Genomic DNA, 17225 nt, shown 5'->3' with positions numbered 1-17225 from the left:
GTTATCACTCCACTCTGTATATAGGCTAAGGTACCAAGAATTTATTGGCATAGGTGAACACAGTTAATATGAGTAGAGTAACTTCATTTAGAAGACATTTGTGAAAATAAGTAGGAAATTTCAAATCTAAGGGTTATGGTTGACATAGGAAATAATGGTCTATGATGTAAAGTAGTAAAGCTGATTTTCCAATTGGAACAACTGTCTCTGATGGTAGTTTCAAAAGAGAGGCTTTCCCAATACCTTGAATGCCAGTCTTTGGGTACAGAAACATACATTGTAACAATGTTAAGCAAGCTACCATTTTAACACAATTTTAGGTTCTGTTAAAAGCTTATATTCAAAATTGTATCCTACATGTCTAATTCTATCTACTTATCTCATTCTGCAATTAAAATGTACTTGCTCCATTTCCATATTGCCATCCAATAATAGAAGCCCTGATATTTCTAGGAGAGGACTAGGCAGACAGATTCTGTTAGCAATTTGTGCTGTTAGGTTTTCTACAAAAAGGAAAAAAAAAAAGACTCAACTACATTGTTTACAGAATAAAGACTAAAATGCATTGCCCTAAGCCTGGTTGTCTTTGGAAGCACGAGAAGCTAGTGCCACAAAGGAAAATGGACATTTTCCCAGTTATGACTCCAGTACTTCATTATACACCAACAAATTCCCCGAGTCAGATAATGTGGTAGTCCACATCCACAACTGAGACACAATCTGCTCTTGACAAAATCAGAAACAATCACAGAATGCCGGAACAAATCCAGGTTGATTTTCACGAGAAAACACCTGCCTTTAAGTCATAATTGAAACTGCCAATGACAGAAAAATAAATACATACCTTCTGAAGACTGCACATTCGCTGCAGATACTTACTCACCTCTCTGCCTTTTCTCTGTAGAATCTCATTACAACTTTTTTCCCACAGTGGAACGTATATATGTATAATAAGGAGTAAACTCATGAGGATAAAGAAGCATATTTCCACCAGTTAAAAGGAAAAAACCTTAGTAGTGAATCCTATGCAGACGAATTGGAGGGGAAAGGAAGAGCATATAGCAGGATTCCCCAGGTACCCTGGATAGGTCTGTAATTGCCGGTTTCACAGTAAAACAGTGTGTCTAAATCATAAATATGAAAACAAGGTTTTCAGTAACACCAAAATCCTTGGCAAGAGCACTCTGATGCCAAATCCTTCTGTAGATGCTGTATCTTTCACGTTGCAGATACAGAGGCATATGCTTATTTTAAGATGAATGAGCATAGGATAATTTTCTCTCTAGATTTTCAGATTTCCCATTCACTTCTCCTTTGTGTATCTTAATATAATGAAAGAACATATGGGGCAAAAAGTACTGAGAAAAATGGAAACAAGGACTGAAAGAGACCCCTATACACATGGTAAAAGTTGAGAAATGAGAAATTAAGAAAAACAATAGACATGAGGGGCATGGCATTGTAAATGGCCCATGCTTCTCTGTGGACACACTATAATATGGCTTTACAACTTGCTTCAGTAACAGCCTTCATGTTTTTATATAAACCAAGAGGTCGATGAGTTTGAATTGTAAAACAAATTTCAATTAAAAAAAGGCTGTATTTAAAAAAATTATATGATCAGCAGGACCCCATAAGTCAGGGCTTTTCAACAAATCAAACTGTTTATCTTTAATATGATCATGTTAGTAAAATAACATGGGAAGAAGTGGGGACACATATTATAGATTCCCACAACACCAAAATATTTCCATCATCAGTGTATGAATCACCCCCAAGAACTCAGTCCTGCCTTAGAACTAAATTGGTAGAGGTAACTGCAGCATCACTAGTGGGCAGAAATGACAATTACAATACTCTTCCAATATAAATACACAGACCATACTCACAAAGTAGACGTCTAGATATAAACAGAATAGCTATGTATGTATAAGCAGATACCTATATGTCTAGCTAGTGGGAATCTGCCTTACATTTGAAAGACTTCCCCCTTCCACCCAATGTTATGGAGTTTTCTAATTGAAAAGAAAACAAAACAAAACAAAAAACTCTGAGTGTCTTTATTACTTGGAAGGCCTAAGAAGCTTTCTAAATTCAGACTAAGTGAGAAAATAGACACAACCCTTAAGTATCTTTTAAATTCTAGGCACACAAATGGAGAGAGGCTCAAACTTGCTATCCAGATGATATGATCAATGGATAATTGAAACCCTTACATAGAAACCTGCCCTGAATTGTTCCTTTGTTTCTCAGTCAAAGGTATTTTAATGCAACAGAAAAACAGAGGATTAAGAACATGTGAGAACTTTCAGTATTATTGAGCAAGTAATGTTTCTTTTGCTCTTCCCATAAGAACATTCTTTGTTTCTTAAGTTTCTTGAAGAGAGAATTATTTATGAATCCTTCGGAAAAGCATTTTGTTTTTACTTATTGTACCTTGAGTTCTTCACAAACTTCTGAACTTTTAAATAATTTTCCCATTATAAAAAGGTTGTACTCACGATCGTTACACTGGTTTCCAGAATACGAGGTCATGGAGCAGTCACAGGTAAAGCCTTCCCACTGCTGCATGCAAACCCCTTGGTTGGCGCATGAATCTTCCTGGCAGGTGGTACTTGGTCCTGGTAATGACAAGAAGGAGGTGGGAGGAGAAGAAGAAGAGCAAGGAAACATTAAAAATCAGTCAAATTCAGAGAAATCACCTAACCTGACCAGTCTCATGCCCCCAAACACTGAAAACACAACCACCAAAAATGTCAACTCCATCACATGCAACACAAATTTAGTACTTACGAAAGATTACAGAAATACCACACTTAGCCACAAACTCTCAACAATTACACATAGAAGGGAGAGGGGGGAGAGGGCTGAACACTGTTCTTCTATAGGCAGATTTTTGCAAAAGAGCTTCATCTCTACCATTTAACTAACATGAGACTTCACTTGGAGCATGGTTTTTCTGAATGCATACTGCTAAATGAGAAAAGCCTGCATTCTCTAATCTTTGGGTACAGGAACATCTATTGTCCCTGGATGTGATAAGAAACATTGTTTTTTTTCCCCTAAAACTCAAATTTCCTAAATCTGCTTTGTGACATCCAAAAGTTGCTGCTGGAAGAGGAAGATGAAGATGAGGAGGAAGATAAAGTACAAGAAGAAGATGTACCCAGTACTTACTGTCTTTTAGGTGATACCCACTTAAGTATTAGGCAATTTATCCATCTTACATCTTTAAGCTCTCCAGTGAATCTAACTGGTAGATAATTATGATTATTTCCATCTTGTAAATCTAAAAACTGAGCTCATAAAGGTAAAATAATTTACTCAAGGCCACGCATTTTGTCAAAAATGCTTACATCCACTAACTTTGAGATGATGGTCTTCACTATAGGAGTCATGCTCAAAGCACAGCACTGGAACCAGCACCGCCTTGAGATTTGTTAGAAATGCAAAGTCTTGGGCTGAGTCCCTGACCTACTGAATCAGAAACTTTAGAGAGGGAGTCAGAATTATTTCTGCAAGCTCCTAGAAAATTTGGGTGTGGACTACAGTTTGAGAACCCTCACTCTGCACCTTGTTACTGCTTAAGAGTTGAGAAGTGTCTTCTAGAATGGAGTGTGTATCTACCACAGGATTCAAAAGAAAATTATTTGGATATAGAAAAAATATTTAGAATAATCTACTAAGTTTTCTTCCATTATTAATTATTTCTATGTTTGTATCTTTCATATGCTAATAACATAAGTAATATATGTACATAATTCATATCAATAAATGTACTGTTATGATTTGTATATAGAATTTCCCCCAGAGAAGCTCATCTGCTAGCCAATTGTGCCAGGTTCAGACACAGAAAATGGCTGGAGTAGGTGGCTGGCTGAAAGCATGGCCTTGGGTACTGTATCTGTCCCTACCCTCAATCCCCCTGCCTCACACACTCACCTCTCTTTTGTCACCATGTGGCAAGAGTAGCTTTTCCTCCACTGTGCCCTGAAGCCCTACCACTCAGCCTTGGGGCCAGCCAACCTTGGACTGAAACCTCTAAAACTGTGAGCTAAATAAACCATTCTTCCTCTAATTGGTACTTGGCAGATATTTTGGTCATAGTGATAAAACAGTTGTCTAAAACATATACCTATTTGGGAGTCATTTACAGAATCTTTTAATAATAGGAGTGAATTTTTGTTAAAGTTTGACAATTTCTGTCTTACAGATTGTCATTAGAATCTCTCTTTAGGTCAACCTGGTACTTCTCTTCAACCATTCTCTTTTTAACCTCTAATTGCTGCCTTAACCTTGAGATCAAAACTAAACCTATACCTTTGGAAATAGCTGAGCTAATAGAAAATATCATAATATTCAGGCTAACTCTGTGGAATTCTCAGAAAGCCTCAGAAAGAGGTGAGCCCCTTAACTCATCAAATGTATTAGTCAGGAACTAGTACATAAAAGCACTTGGCAGAATTTTAAAAATATTGCATACATATATAAATTGCATATATATATATATATATATATATATATATATATATATATATATATATATATTGCAGTGACTGCATTTTTGTAATTTTTTACATTTAGCATCACTCAGGGACAGAATATTAAAATGTAAGCATGCAGAATCGTAAGGATGCATGCTACAAAGAGATACGGGACTACAAAGAGCTCACCTTCTGGGTGGCAAGGCATTTTAAATTTATTCATGAAGGGTGGAAGCAGCGTAGGCCATCACTCATAAAACAAAGCCATTAGGATATGACATAAGAAAATTCAGGACAATTATGAACACTAGGGGAACAGCACTGCCGCTGTGTTTCTGCAGCTCCTATTTGCCATGTGGTTCCCCCATGTAGAGATGAAAGGAAGTACATGGTCATGTTCTCAGTGGGTCTTAAACTTAAGCATTGTGTCATACAAGTTTCATTAACAATGGCAAATCAGGACAGCTTCTTTCAAAGGATAAAAGCTTCTGAGAAGTCCACAGGGCTCCCTGACCAAACAGCTCTCACCAAACAATGGACCAGTAATTCAATTGTGCACAAGAGTCAGAAACACATGGAAGGCTTTCCCTTGAAAAGCAGAACAGCAGAAACTTTGGGAAAGCACAATTCTTTGCATGCTGATTGGATCTGAAGACAAAGGCTCTATGCCATGCCTTTTTCTTCCTAACTACCATATTTTAGCCATTTTCTAAATAAAACATTGCCCAGTAACTTTAAACAATATTTCTCCTCCTTCTTAGGGGTCACAGCACTTATTATCTGCATCATTAATTTTTGCATATGATAATATTCAAGTTAGCACTTTATTACACATTGTACTATCCTCTGCTTCTATAAACCTCTAATTGTTTCATGTTTTTGCTATTTATCACCAAAAAATTGAATGCTGTTTGCTGCTAGAAATCATGTAATATGCTTTGCCTAAGTGTTTCTGCACTAAGTCTACTGCACAGTTCAGAGAACTTGTTTAACTACATGTTAGGCTGATCTGGATTGGATCCATTTCCATTTGCCCTCAGACTTCTTCTGGGGGTGGGGGGGCTGGAAATTGAACCCACGAGCTTTTTCCCACCAAGGTACATCTCCCGTCCTTTTTATTTTTTGTTTTGAAACCGGGTCCCCCTAGGTTGCTGAGAGTTTCACTCTATTGATGAGGCTGTCCTCCAACCTGCAAACCTCCTGCCTCAACCTCCCAAATACTGAGACTACAGGTATGCTCAGGCCACCACATCCAACTTCCTTGCCTCATACTTCTAATACCTTCATGTAGGAGCATGTCTTTTCTCTGCAAATTGAACAGAAATAAGTCCCTCATCTGTCAAAGATCCATCAGGAAACAAATACGCAAAGACATAGAAGTCTTTTTCCAAATTCTTCTGAATTTGTCCCTGTCACCTTATAGAGTCAGACAATCCTTTAAGACTATCTTGTAAGAATATAGGAGCAAGATGATTTTCCTTGGGGCCCAGCAGAACCTTTAATGGTTTCTCATTAATCTGGGACAAAACTTGTGCCTCTTTTCAAGGCTGCCACCTGCTGCAGCCTTACTTTCTCCCACCTTCCCCCATCCCAGGTTACCAGGAATCCCTTTCATCTTTCAGGTCTTCTCTAACACAGTGATGCTCAAGGTCCTATCCCAGGTCACAGTATCTGCATCCCTGGGAGCTTGTGAGAAAAGCACATGTCCAGGCCCCACCCTGACCTATGAAGGGTGGAGTTATGAATCTGAGCTGTGATAAGCTCTCCAGATGGTACTGACACCTGCTCACATTCCAGCACCACTGCTCCAGCACTACAAGCCCACCTCTACCTTCACATCTTTTGCTCCCATGGCCTGAAATGTCCCTCCTCCAGATTTTCAAATGGCTGGTTTATTATTATTACTCAAGTTTCAGTCTACAAGGAGCTTTCTCAAACTATCCAACTTAAAGAAGCCTCCACCAGCACTGTATTTACTCTTTGACCTATTTTTTCTATTATTACCTCATTCTGGTATTAACTCATAACAATTACATGATCTGTGATTAAATTACTTATTAAGTTCACTTGGTTAATCAACTAATAATAATTGCATATATTAGTGAGGTACAATGTGATGTTCTGATACAGATATACAATGTGGAATGATTAACTCAGGCTAACAACTCCATCACCTCACACAGCTTTGTTTTTGTGGCAAAAATGCTTAAAAATCTATTAGCAATTTTAACATATACAATAAATTGTGTGTTTATAGTCTCTTTGCTATATAATAGATTACTGATAGATGATCTATTACTACAATAGGTCCTCTTATCTAACTGAAACTTTATACCTTTTAATGAATTTCTCCCTTTTTCCCTTCACCTCTTCTCCCAATTTCTGGTAAATATCATTACACTGTTTATTTCTGCAAGTTCAAAAAATCCTTTTAGATATAACATACATGAGATCATGCACTATTTGTCTTTCAGTATCTTGCTGTTTGCCTAGCATAATGTCCCACAGGTCCATCTACATCATCACAGATATAACGTGTACCACTTTTAAAAGGTAGAATAGTATTCAATTGTGTATATGTATTGCATTTTCTTTATGGACTCATCTGATTATAGGCAGTTATGTGGCTTCTCTTTCTTAGCTGTTGTGAACTAGCTGCAGTGAACATGTGAGTACAGATATCTCTGGCATACAGATTTCAATTCTTTTGTAAATATACCCAGGAGTGGGATTGTCAGGTCAGATGGTAATTCTATTTTTTGTTTTCTGAGAAACCTCCATACTGTTTTCCATAATGGCTGTATTAATTTACATTCCCATAAACTATACATAAAGGTTCTTTTCTGTCCATCCTCTTGCCAACATTTATCTTTTCCCTTGTAATCATGGCCATTCTAACAGGGCCCAGTTGTTATCTCCTTATGGTTTCAATTTTCCCTGATGATTGGTGATAATAAACATTGTTTTTATATATCTACTCGCCATTTATATGTTGCCTTTTTTTATGTGTGTGTGTGTGGTACTGGGAATGGAAACCGGGGGCTTTCTACTTCTGGGCAACACTGCAAGACCTAGTTTATATTATTTAGAAACAGGGTCTCTAAATTGCTGAGAGCCTCACTAAGTCCCTGAGGCTGGCTTCAAACCTGCAAGATCCCTGTCTCAACCTCCCAAGTACTGGGATTACAAGCATGCACCACCATGCCCTTTATATGTTGTCTTTTGATGACTGTCTACATAGGTCTTTTGCCTTTTTCTTTAAACTGGGTTATTTGGGGTTTTATGCTATAATTATTGAGTTCCATATATTTTAGTTATTAATCCCTCTCCGAGGCATAGTTTACACATAGTCTCAATCTATAGGGTTTTTTTTTTCTATTAATTCTTCTTTTGCAGTGCCAAATCTCTTTGTTTTGGTATAATTTCATTTGTTTATTTTGGCTTTTGTTGCTAGTCCTTTTAGAGTCATATGCAAAACATCTTTTCCCAAACAAATGCCATGAAATATCTTCTGTTTTTTCTACTAATTTTAGATTTTCAGGTCTTAAGTATTTAGTCCATTTTGACTTGGTTTTTATATTTGTTGTGAGATAAGAGTACAGCTATATCTCTGATTATATAAGGCAGTTTTGTAAAATCAAAAAAAAAAATCTAAAAATATCCAGGCATGGTGGTGCCCGCTTGTAAGCCCAGCATTTGGAAGGCTGAGACTGGAGGATCGCGGTTTGCAGACAGCCTCAGCTACTTCGTGAGGCCCTCTGCAACTTAGTGAGATCCTGTTTCAAATAAAGAATAAAAAATAGGGCCGGGGGTTTAGCTCAGAGGTCAAATGCCCCTGGGTTCTATCCCCAGACTTGCAAAAAAAAAAAAAAACTAAAAATAGACGCAACTTACATAAACTATGTTGTGTATCATATATTGTATCAAGTGCCTTTAAGTTATTAATTCAATTAACTGTTACAAGCACATGAAGAAGCAATTATAATTTTAAAATAATTAAAACAATTAGAAAATAGTAATTATTTCCTATGGTAGAAACTAAGAATTTTTGAAACTAAGAATTTTAAAATTAAATAATTGGTTCTTGATTGAGTGAGAAGGCACGATTTTTAGAAAAGCTAACTGAGGGACAGAAATGTAAGGCACTCTCTACAGGATTCTACATGTAGCAATTAACAAGGTAAGATCCAAACCTAAGTTTGCTAATTCTGCAGCTCACCCACTTAACCTCTCCTGAGTGTGGAGTAAGCCAAAGCCATAGGTGTGAGGATCACATATCCCTGTGGTGCCATCGGATTAAGAGATGCAATCTAAATAAAGTGTTGTTTGTTTGTTTGTTTGTTTGGTGATTCTAGAGACTGAACCCAAGGTCATTCTACCTCCAAGCAATGCATCTTTTTTTGTTCTTTATTTTCAAAAAGGGCCTAAGTAGCCAAAACTGGACAAGAATCTGCAATCCTCCTGTCTCAGCCCCCCAAGTACTGGGATTACAAATGTGCACCACGATGCCCAGATTAAATGCAACATGTATAACTTAAAGCCAGAGAAAGATGATATATAAGGATTTGAGCTCTCTATAAGGAAAAATTTCAAATCCTATTTTAATTCAAATTTTAATTAAAAATACACAGAAAGGTCTAGTTGTGTCTAATTGTGTGAATAAAAATTGTATTAAATGCATGTATTTGTAGATATAACAGGTATTCTGAAGACTAAATAAGCTTTACTTTTTTTTTCTGAAGCACTCTTCCAAACCAAACTAAAATTCTAGACATTCTAAGATAACACAAATCTTTGGAATGACATATTTATCCTTTTTGTCATCATTATTACTGACAGCTTAAAACTGCACTAAGACCTTAGAAAACCCTGTGTAGGAATGGTATATTTTATCTGTACATTTCATATGTGATCAAGAAGTTCACAGAGTTGTATTTCCTTTTGAGAAAAGATGGTGACTTGTCTTAGTATAGCCAATGCAACCAAAGTGTGCCTGAGAAGTACCACACAAGTTGTCAGTGATATTAACACTGCAGTGTCCAATTCTCAGCTGTTTTTACTTCGCTGGAAAACATAAAATTGTGTTTTTCCCTTTTTCCCCATTCTTTTTAGATAATAATCTGATGAGTCATGTGTATTTTAAAATAAAAAATAGTAAAAAAAAAAATAGGGCCGGGATGTAGCTCAGAGGTAGAATGCCTCTGGGTTTTATCCCTAGTACCACAAAAAAGATAATAATCTGATGACTATAATAAGTGTCCCATCATTCTTGAATATGGGACTGTTTTCCTCTTTAAAAGTCCAACACTGTCATTCTGGGGCCGATGCTAATCAAATCCACATCTGTAGCACATGCAACCTGATTTAGTCAACTCCTTCTCATGTTCTAGGAAATCAAAAAATGATACACTATCTTTTATTATTTGTACTGCCTACAGCACAGGACACTAGAATATTATCAAAGTGTATTCTCTTTCTGTTACTGCTCAAGTAAGATTTAACCAAACCTATGCCTCAAACTTACTAATTTAACGTCTAAATATTTCTAAATAAGCTTTTTGTCATTGTTATTGTTTTGTTTACTGGTATTAGAGGCTGAACCCAGAGGCATTTTAACTTTGAGCTATACCTCCAGCTATTTTTATTTTATTTTGAAACAAGGTCTTTCTCAGTTACTTAAAGACCATGCTAAGTTGCTGAGGCTACTCTCAACCCTGCAATCCTCCTGTCCAGCTTCCCAAGTACTAGGATTACAGACATGCATCGCCACACCTGGCTAGCTTTTTCTTTTAAAGGCAAAACCTAAAAAATAAAAAAGGCAAAACCTATTGATGCCAATCTAATATTGAGCAAGACATGAAAACTGCTCTAATCAAGCACATTCAGCTGATTATGGCTTCTTCTTTTCAAATGGGAGCTCAATACTGAAAGTCACATAATTAGAATAAATAATGACAAGCAGAGCTAACATTAGTGGCAGTTTCAATAACATAGCATTTCTCTTTTCCTCTATAGTCATACCTCTCTTGAGAACCCAAAGGAACTAGAAAATTACTTTTGAACTTTCTTTAGAAATGACCATTCTATCCAAGTCCTCTTATCCTGACAGCAAGAGGTGACTGCACTTCTGAGCCCAGCAGCATTCCCTAGTGCTACAGGTCAGCACCATGGAGAGCTCCCAGGACCTCACCTGATTCGGGGGAGACACAAAACAGTCTATGGATTCTCCCTGGACATGTTCTGTTCTAATGTGTAACTTTATCAGTTACTAACTAAAATGAGGGAGGTTGGAGGGAGGGTAGCGTGAGGTAGGGTGGAGCAAAGAGGAGAAGAAACTCCTTTTCATCCTAGATCCTCAAGGTTTTGGTTGAGAGGAAAACTTGTTTTTCTCCTTAGACAGGTAAAATAGTAGGCCTTGGGGGCATGTCTCTTCTCTCTCCATACTAATGCTGCTGCTTCCCTGCTGATTCTGTTCTCTGCTTCCAGTTTCTGGCCTTCTCATTCATTCTCACGCTGATGGCAGAGCGATCTTGATAAAATGAAAATCTGACCCAAATCTCTGTTGTCCTGACAGCATCCTCTGGGTTAAGTCATACTCCTTAAATGGAAAGTCTGTTGTCACCTGTCTCTATCTGGCTGCCCAGCTTCATCTTTTTATAGCATTTTTACATGAACATTATTTCAGCACAGCTGAGGCTTTTATAATTCCCTTGAACCAGGCAGGTTCTTAAATGAGCTTCCTCAATGTATCCATTTGAATCATCCTGGTCCTTAGACTAAGCTCAAACTTTACCTCAGAATAAATTGCCTGAGCACCCACCCTCGCCTCACACTGCACATCTGTCCTCCTCCCTGATCATGTCGCAGGGTAGCAGTTTCCATTCTGTGATGTAATTACTGGCTGACACATATTGAGCACTTTAACGTCAGAGACTGCATCTGAGTAGAAACTGTAGGCACATGTAGTTCATCTGAAGCCCTGGTATCTAGCTACATATCTGATACACAGGAATAGCTGGCACTAACTTACTGTGAAAACTGAACAACACAATCACTGCACAAGTTTCTTGAAAAAAAAAACACACTATCTAATAACACAATGACAAGAGTACTGAAGCTATTGACCCATCTAGACTCAATATTGCCACTTCGTGTGCCTCGTTACTATAGTTCCTGCTGAATATATTGGCCTCTATGTTTCAGACTGCTGCATTTTTACAGCCCTTTATATTTTAATGGTAATTAATACTATCTGTGCACATAGGTTTTAGCTCCAAAAAACTAAAAAAGATTGTGAGTAATGTTCTTTACTCCAGTGTCAACAAAGTTCATTTTCCATAAAACAGGAGAAAACTAAGACTATCTAAAATAATTATAAATAATAGCAGCTCCTGTCACAGAGACTAAGTCATTACACCAATAGAAGAAAGACTGGGTTCACAGAGTGATGGTCTTACAACTCATGATGGCCAAACTACTTCTACGAAGAAAAAAAGTTAAGATTTTCCAATTTGTCCTGTCTCCAACTCTGTACTTATATATTAGTGAACAACTAATAGTAGGCACAGAGATCAATAATTTGGTATAGCTGCAAACCATTATTTTGTATGGAAACTTGAAGAATATTTTGCCATGTATGGGGTCCCTATACGTGGGACGCTGTGCTAAGTTCTGGAAACTGAAAATCTATGAACTTATTACCTGAAGAAAAAACTAAGAAGGATATATAGTTATCTAGTTTAGCCACTACATCTGGTCCTGAGGGGCTTTAATGCCCTTCAAAGTTCCACATTATAGATAGAACCCTGCCCTTTCTCCCCCTCTCTATTTACAGAATGGTAAGTAGTAAAGGATTTTTAATTGAAGATGTCTAAAAACAATGCCATTATCACAAGGGCTTTACATATTTTGTAACTGAATATTATTTTAAAAGCTTTCTTAGAATTCAATTGATCCAGGGTTTATGATTTCCTGTTTGTTAATTTTAATATATATCAGAACATTATGTGAATCCAGGAATAAGGGAAGAAAAAAGAGTTATATACAGTCAAATGACAAGAGAGAGGCCCTATTAGCTGCTGTCCTCCTGAGAGACAGAAGCTTGTCCCGGCTACCTACCTGGCATGTAACAAGTTAAGTCACAGCAAAGTCAATGATCTCTCAAATGAAACGTCACTGCTCTTTTCAAGCTACCTTTGCCTTAACCGCTTCAAAGAAATTGTGCTGATTGCAAACCCTGCGAGGCCATCTGAGGCTTGGTTCCCTGCTTGAGGGTCAGCCAGGAGACACCTGAAATGTCTGTTCCTCCCTTGCTATTCTGAGTCAAAGCAGCCTGACCCAATAGGACCCTAGGGGCCCTTATGGACTTCATAAGGTGCTTTTTTGAATGGCAGAAGAAGCTGTTCTCTAGCAGATATTCACAGCATCCTACATGCAGGCACTTTGTAGGGTATTCAGGATAAAACTGATAGATCCTCTTCTTTCCCAAGTGTGCTTTTTTCTCTTAGATTACAAAGGAGGAAATTAAAGTGCTGAACCAAAATCCCCAACAGGAAACAAAAATCTCTAGAATGTCTTAATGACATTAATATCTCCCAGATGCCTACAAATATTTCTTTAAAATGAGTTAAAAGAAAATGATATAGTCTTTTCAAAGACCCAAGCACTTAAATGTCCTGTTCTAGAAAATGACCTTCCTGGCCAGAAAATAACAAATTAAGAACTCAGGTGGTTTTTTTTGTCCCCTTCTCCAAAGTTCTGCCTTCTACCTATGGCAAATAATTTAAAAAAAAAAGCCAGCCCCTACAGGACAACCACTGAAGAGGAGTTAACAATTTTCTGAATGGGTTCATGTGTCTGTGGGTAATCGCATTATCAAACCTCTTTGGTTCCCCCTCAAAATGGAATCACATTCTTATCCCCATGAGATCTCTTCCAGGCATCCCTCTGGGTTTTCTGTCACCCTTTCAGAAGAACAATGGTTCAGCCCCCTCCCCACAGTGGTTGCTGCCTAAGAGGTGTGACAGCTCGAAGCCCTCTAAGATAATGATACCAAGGGTGACACAGGGCATCTCTCAGTTCAAGGTGGAAATGGGAACAAGAGCCTTCTCTACCTTGCAGGTCAGCTTTGGTCAACGCAACTTTGTTAGCAAAAGAACAGAAAAAGCGGAAACAATAACCAGAGGTTAGTAAAAAGTAGAGTAAACCAGGGTAACAACACAGACACAAAAATGCAATCTGCATAATCAACAGCACTCAAACAGATGCTTGGAATGCTCTACAAGTTCACTGGTGACAGCACAGACGAGGAAAGGTGCAGACCAGGGGCGGGAGGAGCAGGCGTCCCCAGAGCCAAGTCAGCAGAGCAGGGGCACGGACAGAGCAGATTTGACAAAGCACAAGCAATGGACGACAGGAGCCTTCCCACATTCCCATGTGTACACTGCTAAACACAGGGCATATGATTCAGAAACAAGGCTGTGTGGCCAGACTGAAAGACACAATCAGACAGAGCCCACAAAAATCATTCTGGATATTTAGGAAGTGAGCATGGAAAAATGACTAGGAGCATCCCTTGCACCCTCCTGCAAATGGCACCAAGGCACCTGGCACCAGCATTTTTATTGGGGTGATACCTTAGAAACACCAAAAAGCTCAGCGTACTTAATTCATAAATAAGAATATAGCCAAACCCAAATGTTTGTGGGCAAAAAAGGCACCGAGCCAGTGTCCTTTTTATGATTTCATGCCAGTTCTCAAGCGAAGCACGTGTGTTTCTCTCAGATGTTTACCATCTGCAATTGTGGAATAGCATTGCTAGACAATAATATCTCAGCAGAAAAATTGGCCTCAAGATAGGAAGAGAGATTTTCCAGCCAAGAATTAAATTGGGCATTATTGTAGGAAATCCTTGCCCAAACCAAGTCAAAAGTCATCACTAGATGTTGGCTAAAAGTGCACTTCATTTCTAAATTTTACACATTGCATGTGTTAGAGACAGAGAATCAAAACTTCCTTTAAGAATTTTTTTTCATACAAAATCTGACAGCCACAAAGTAGTGAACTCATAGATTTTAAAAATAATGTTGGGCACTGTGTTCTTCTATTTTATCTGTGGTTGTGAATTAGATGTAAGAGGGAAGATAATGCATGTACTACTTAGGGATCTTGAAATGTCATTGTTGATGACTTAAACAAGAACATACATCGAGGTCCGTGTATTCCAAATAAATGAAAATGAAACACATTCATCATATGAACAAGACTAAGGTTGTAGTTTGCATGAATGAAACATCATCTCCTGCCTGTTGCCCCCCCCCCTAGGCAGAAAGAATAAATCAAGAAATGCATCTTTCCTGTGCTTCCCACATTGCCTAAGACCCAAAGGTCCTCTTGAGAGCCCTGTGCCATGTACAAGAGATGCAGAAAGCAGGACATCTTTGGGCAGCAGTCCCTCCCAGGTTTTGGGCCTTTCTTTATCTCCCCACTATCTCCCACAGTTTCATTTCCATGGAACCTTAAGAAGCTCCTGGGATCTTTTATGAAAGTATATTCACAAAGCTGCCAACTTCCAATGACATCAATTTATGCCGTAACCCACTTTTGGGCCACTTTTCCCAGTCACTTAGGCTAATTACCCGAGTCATTTGTGTTCAATAAACAAGGACCTTCTTCCCTTAGCACTCATCCTCCACTTCATCCCACCCAGTAGGGCCATCACAAAGCATGATGGGAACCATTCTCATTATCTCCATGGCAATAGAGTGCAGTGTTATTAGGCCCTTGGGATTTGCCATAGATTTGGATGGAAAAGCCATCAAGTCACAATATCCGGCTTTGAACAATCACCTGTACTTAGAGGAAGGCTGGAACCCACCATAATGCATGTGATGAGTCACACGAAATGCACATCAAGCTACAGATAGGATGAGGGACATTTCCCCAAGTTGGATGGGTAATTTCCTCTTGCTAATGCTCACACTGCTTCTCTTAAAGCTCTCTTAAGTGGGGTCCGTTCCCCCTCTTTATGCTATACATTTTATAAAGGTTAGTTTAGACTTCCTTTTAAAATCCAGTACTATAGCTTTATTTATTTACACCTCAATTTTTATATTCTATAGAGCAGGCCTTCAAATATAGAAGCCAGAAATACTCCTGGCTACAGATGGCTTTAAATGTGTGCAGTCTGAATTGAGATAACTATAAAATGTACAGTTTTGGAGGCTTAATAGGATAAAAAAGAATGTGAAATGGTGGTTAATAACTTTATATCAATTGTATGCTGAGGTGATAATATTTAGGATAGATTAGGTATATAAATTTAAATTAAAATCATCTGTTATTTATTCTTTTTTAAAATGCAGCTACTAGGAAGTATAAAATTGCATATGTGACTTATATTACATTTCTGTGGGGCAACATTGCATTAGAGGTGAATGACTTCTCAACTTTTCAGTCTGAAGAACTGATAAAGTGATTAAAACATTTAGCATTTAAATAGCGACTTAAATTTTGTAATGTGTTTGCATATTTTTTCTTTAAAAACATTTTTGGTACTGAGGATTGAACCCGGTGGCATTCTACCACTAACCTACCCTTAGTATTCTTTTATATTTTTTTTATAAATTTTGAAACATTTTGAAACATCTCTTTACGTTCCTGAAGACCTCACTACATTGCTGAGACTGGCCTTGACCCTACAATCCTCCTGTCTCAACCTCCCAAGTACTGGAATTACAGGCATGCGCCACCATGCCTGGCTAATATGTTATGAGTTAACTTGATATGATTAATTATTCCAGAATAGCTGGAAAGATGATCATTCCACAATCTCCTAAACTGCGATACTTGATTAAATTCCAAATAATTCCTCTATCCCAGGATTGTCCTATAAAACCTGAAAGAATCAAGAATAGGCCAGGAAGGGGAAAAAAATGTATGCTGAATTAAATGATGCATTTCTAGAAGAATATAAAGTGGTTACTTTGTTTTGTGATACCCAATATCCTGGTACCCTATTCAAACACCCCCCACACACACACACCACACACGTACACACACACACACCAAACCTGGTCAACAGAATTGAAGAAATGTTTCTAGCTAAAAGAAACATGGAGTGGGTCATAGGGAAGATCAGACTTAACACTGGTGTGACATTGGCAGCAGACTCATAAGCAAAGAGAAACAGCCTTCGTGGCTACAAGTCAACCTAAGAGGTTCACAAGAAGCTTTTATAATGATGTGCTTTGAGGTGCTGGGTGGAGGCTGGGGAACAACAGGAGTGATATATGAAGCTGACATAGGAAATGAATGAACCTGCTTGATGTAGTAAATTGACAAGGGAGACAAGGAGACACAATACACTGTGCAAACAAAGGACCATAAGGCTCAACCAGAGGAAAGAACACACAGATCTTAGTGACTGGTCAGGCCACCACTTTGCCTTTCCGTTTGGTACAGAGTCACTCTGGGACAACACAAGGCTGCAAGAAAACGTGCAAAGTGTTCACTGCTGCCCTCTGCTGCGTAAACTGAGGCTATGGCTTGTTCAATGTAAAGAATTTGGCTGAATTCACAAACTGGTAAAATGCAGTTCATGTCTCGAAAAAAGAGTGGAGCATCTTCAGAAACAGGCTGAGCATGGTTTTTGTGCTGTATGAGTGGACATGCAATGGTATTAGATGTCTCCCATGAGATAATATGTGTAGACAATAATCCCATGTTTATAGAGTACCTACC

General features: G+C 38.1%; 1 protein-coding gene across 14 annotated transcripts in view; it reads right to left on the bottom strand.

Annotated features, from left to right (window-relative positions):
• Window positions 1-17225, bottom strand: part of NRXN3 (neurexin 3) — a gene marked incomplete at both ends in the record, with an annotated part of 1617361 nt that overhangs the window by 856586 nt on the left and 743550 nt on the right. For 8 of the 14 annotated variants that reach the window (XM_080707458.1, XM_080707463.1, XM_080707462.1 and 5 more), the window contains one exon: window positions 2502-2621. In XM_080707458.1, the coding sequence (XP_080563584.1) occupies window positions 2502-2621 (120 nt within the window). Of the gene's footprint in view, window positions 1-2501; window positions 2622-13597; window positions 13625-17225 lie in introns of all 14 variants that reach the window. The other 6 variants (XM_080707448.1, XM_080707461.1, XM_080707459.1 and 3 more) reach the window with 1 other exon arrangement.

This window comes from Muscardinus avellanarius (genome assembly GCF_963383645.1).
Source record: "Muscardinus avellanarius genome assembly, chromosome: 12".
In the NCBI taxonomy this organism is placed as follows: domain Eukaryota; kingdom Metazoa; phylum Chordata; class Mammalia; order Rodentia; family Gliridae; genus Muscardinus; species Muscardinus avellanarius.
The sequence above is the reverse complement of the archived record's forward strand: the minus strand, read 5'-3'. Positions and strand labels throughout refer to the sequence as shown.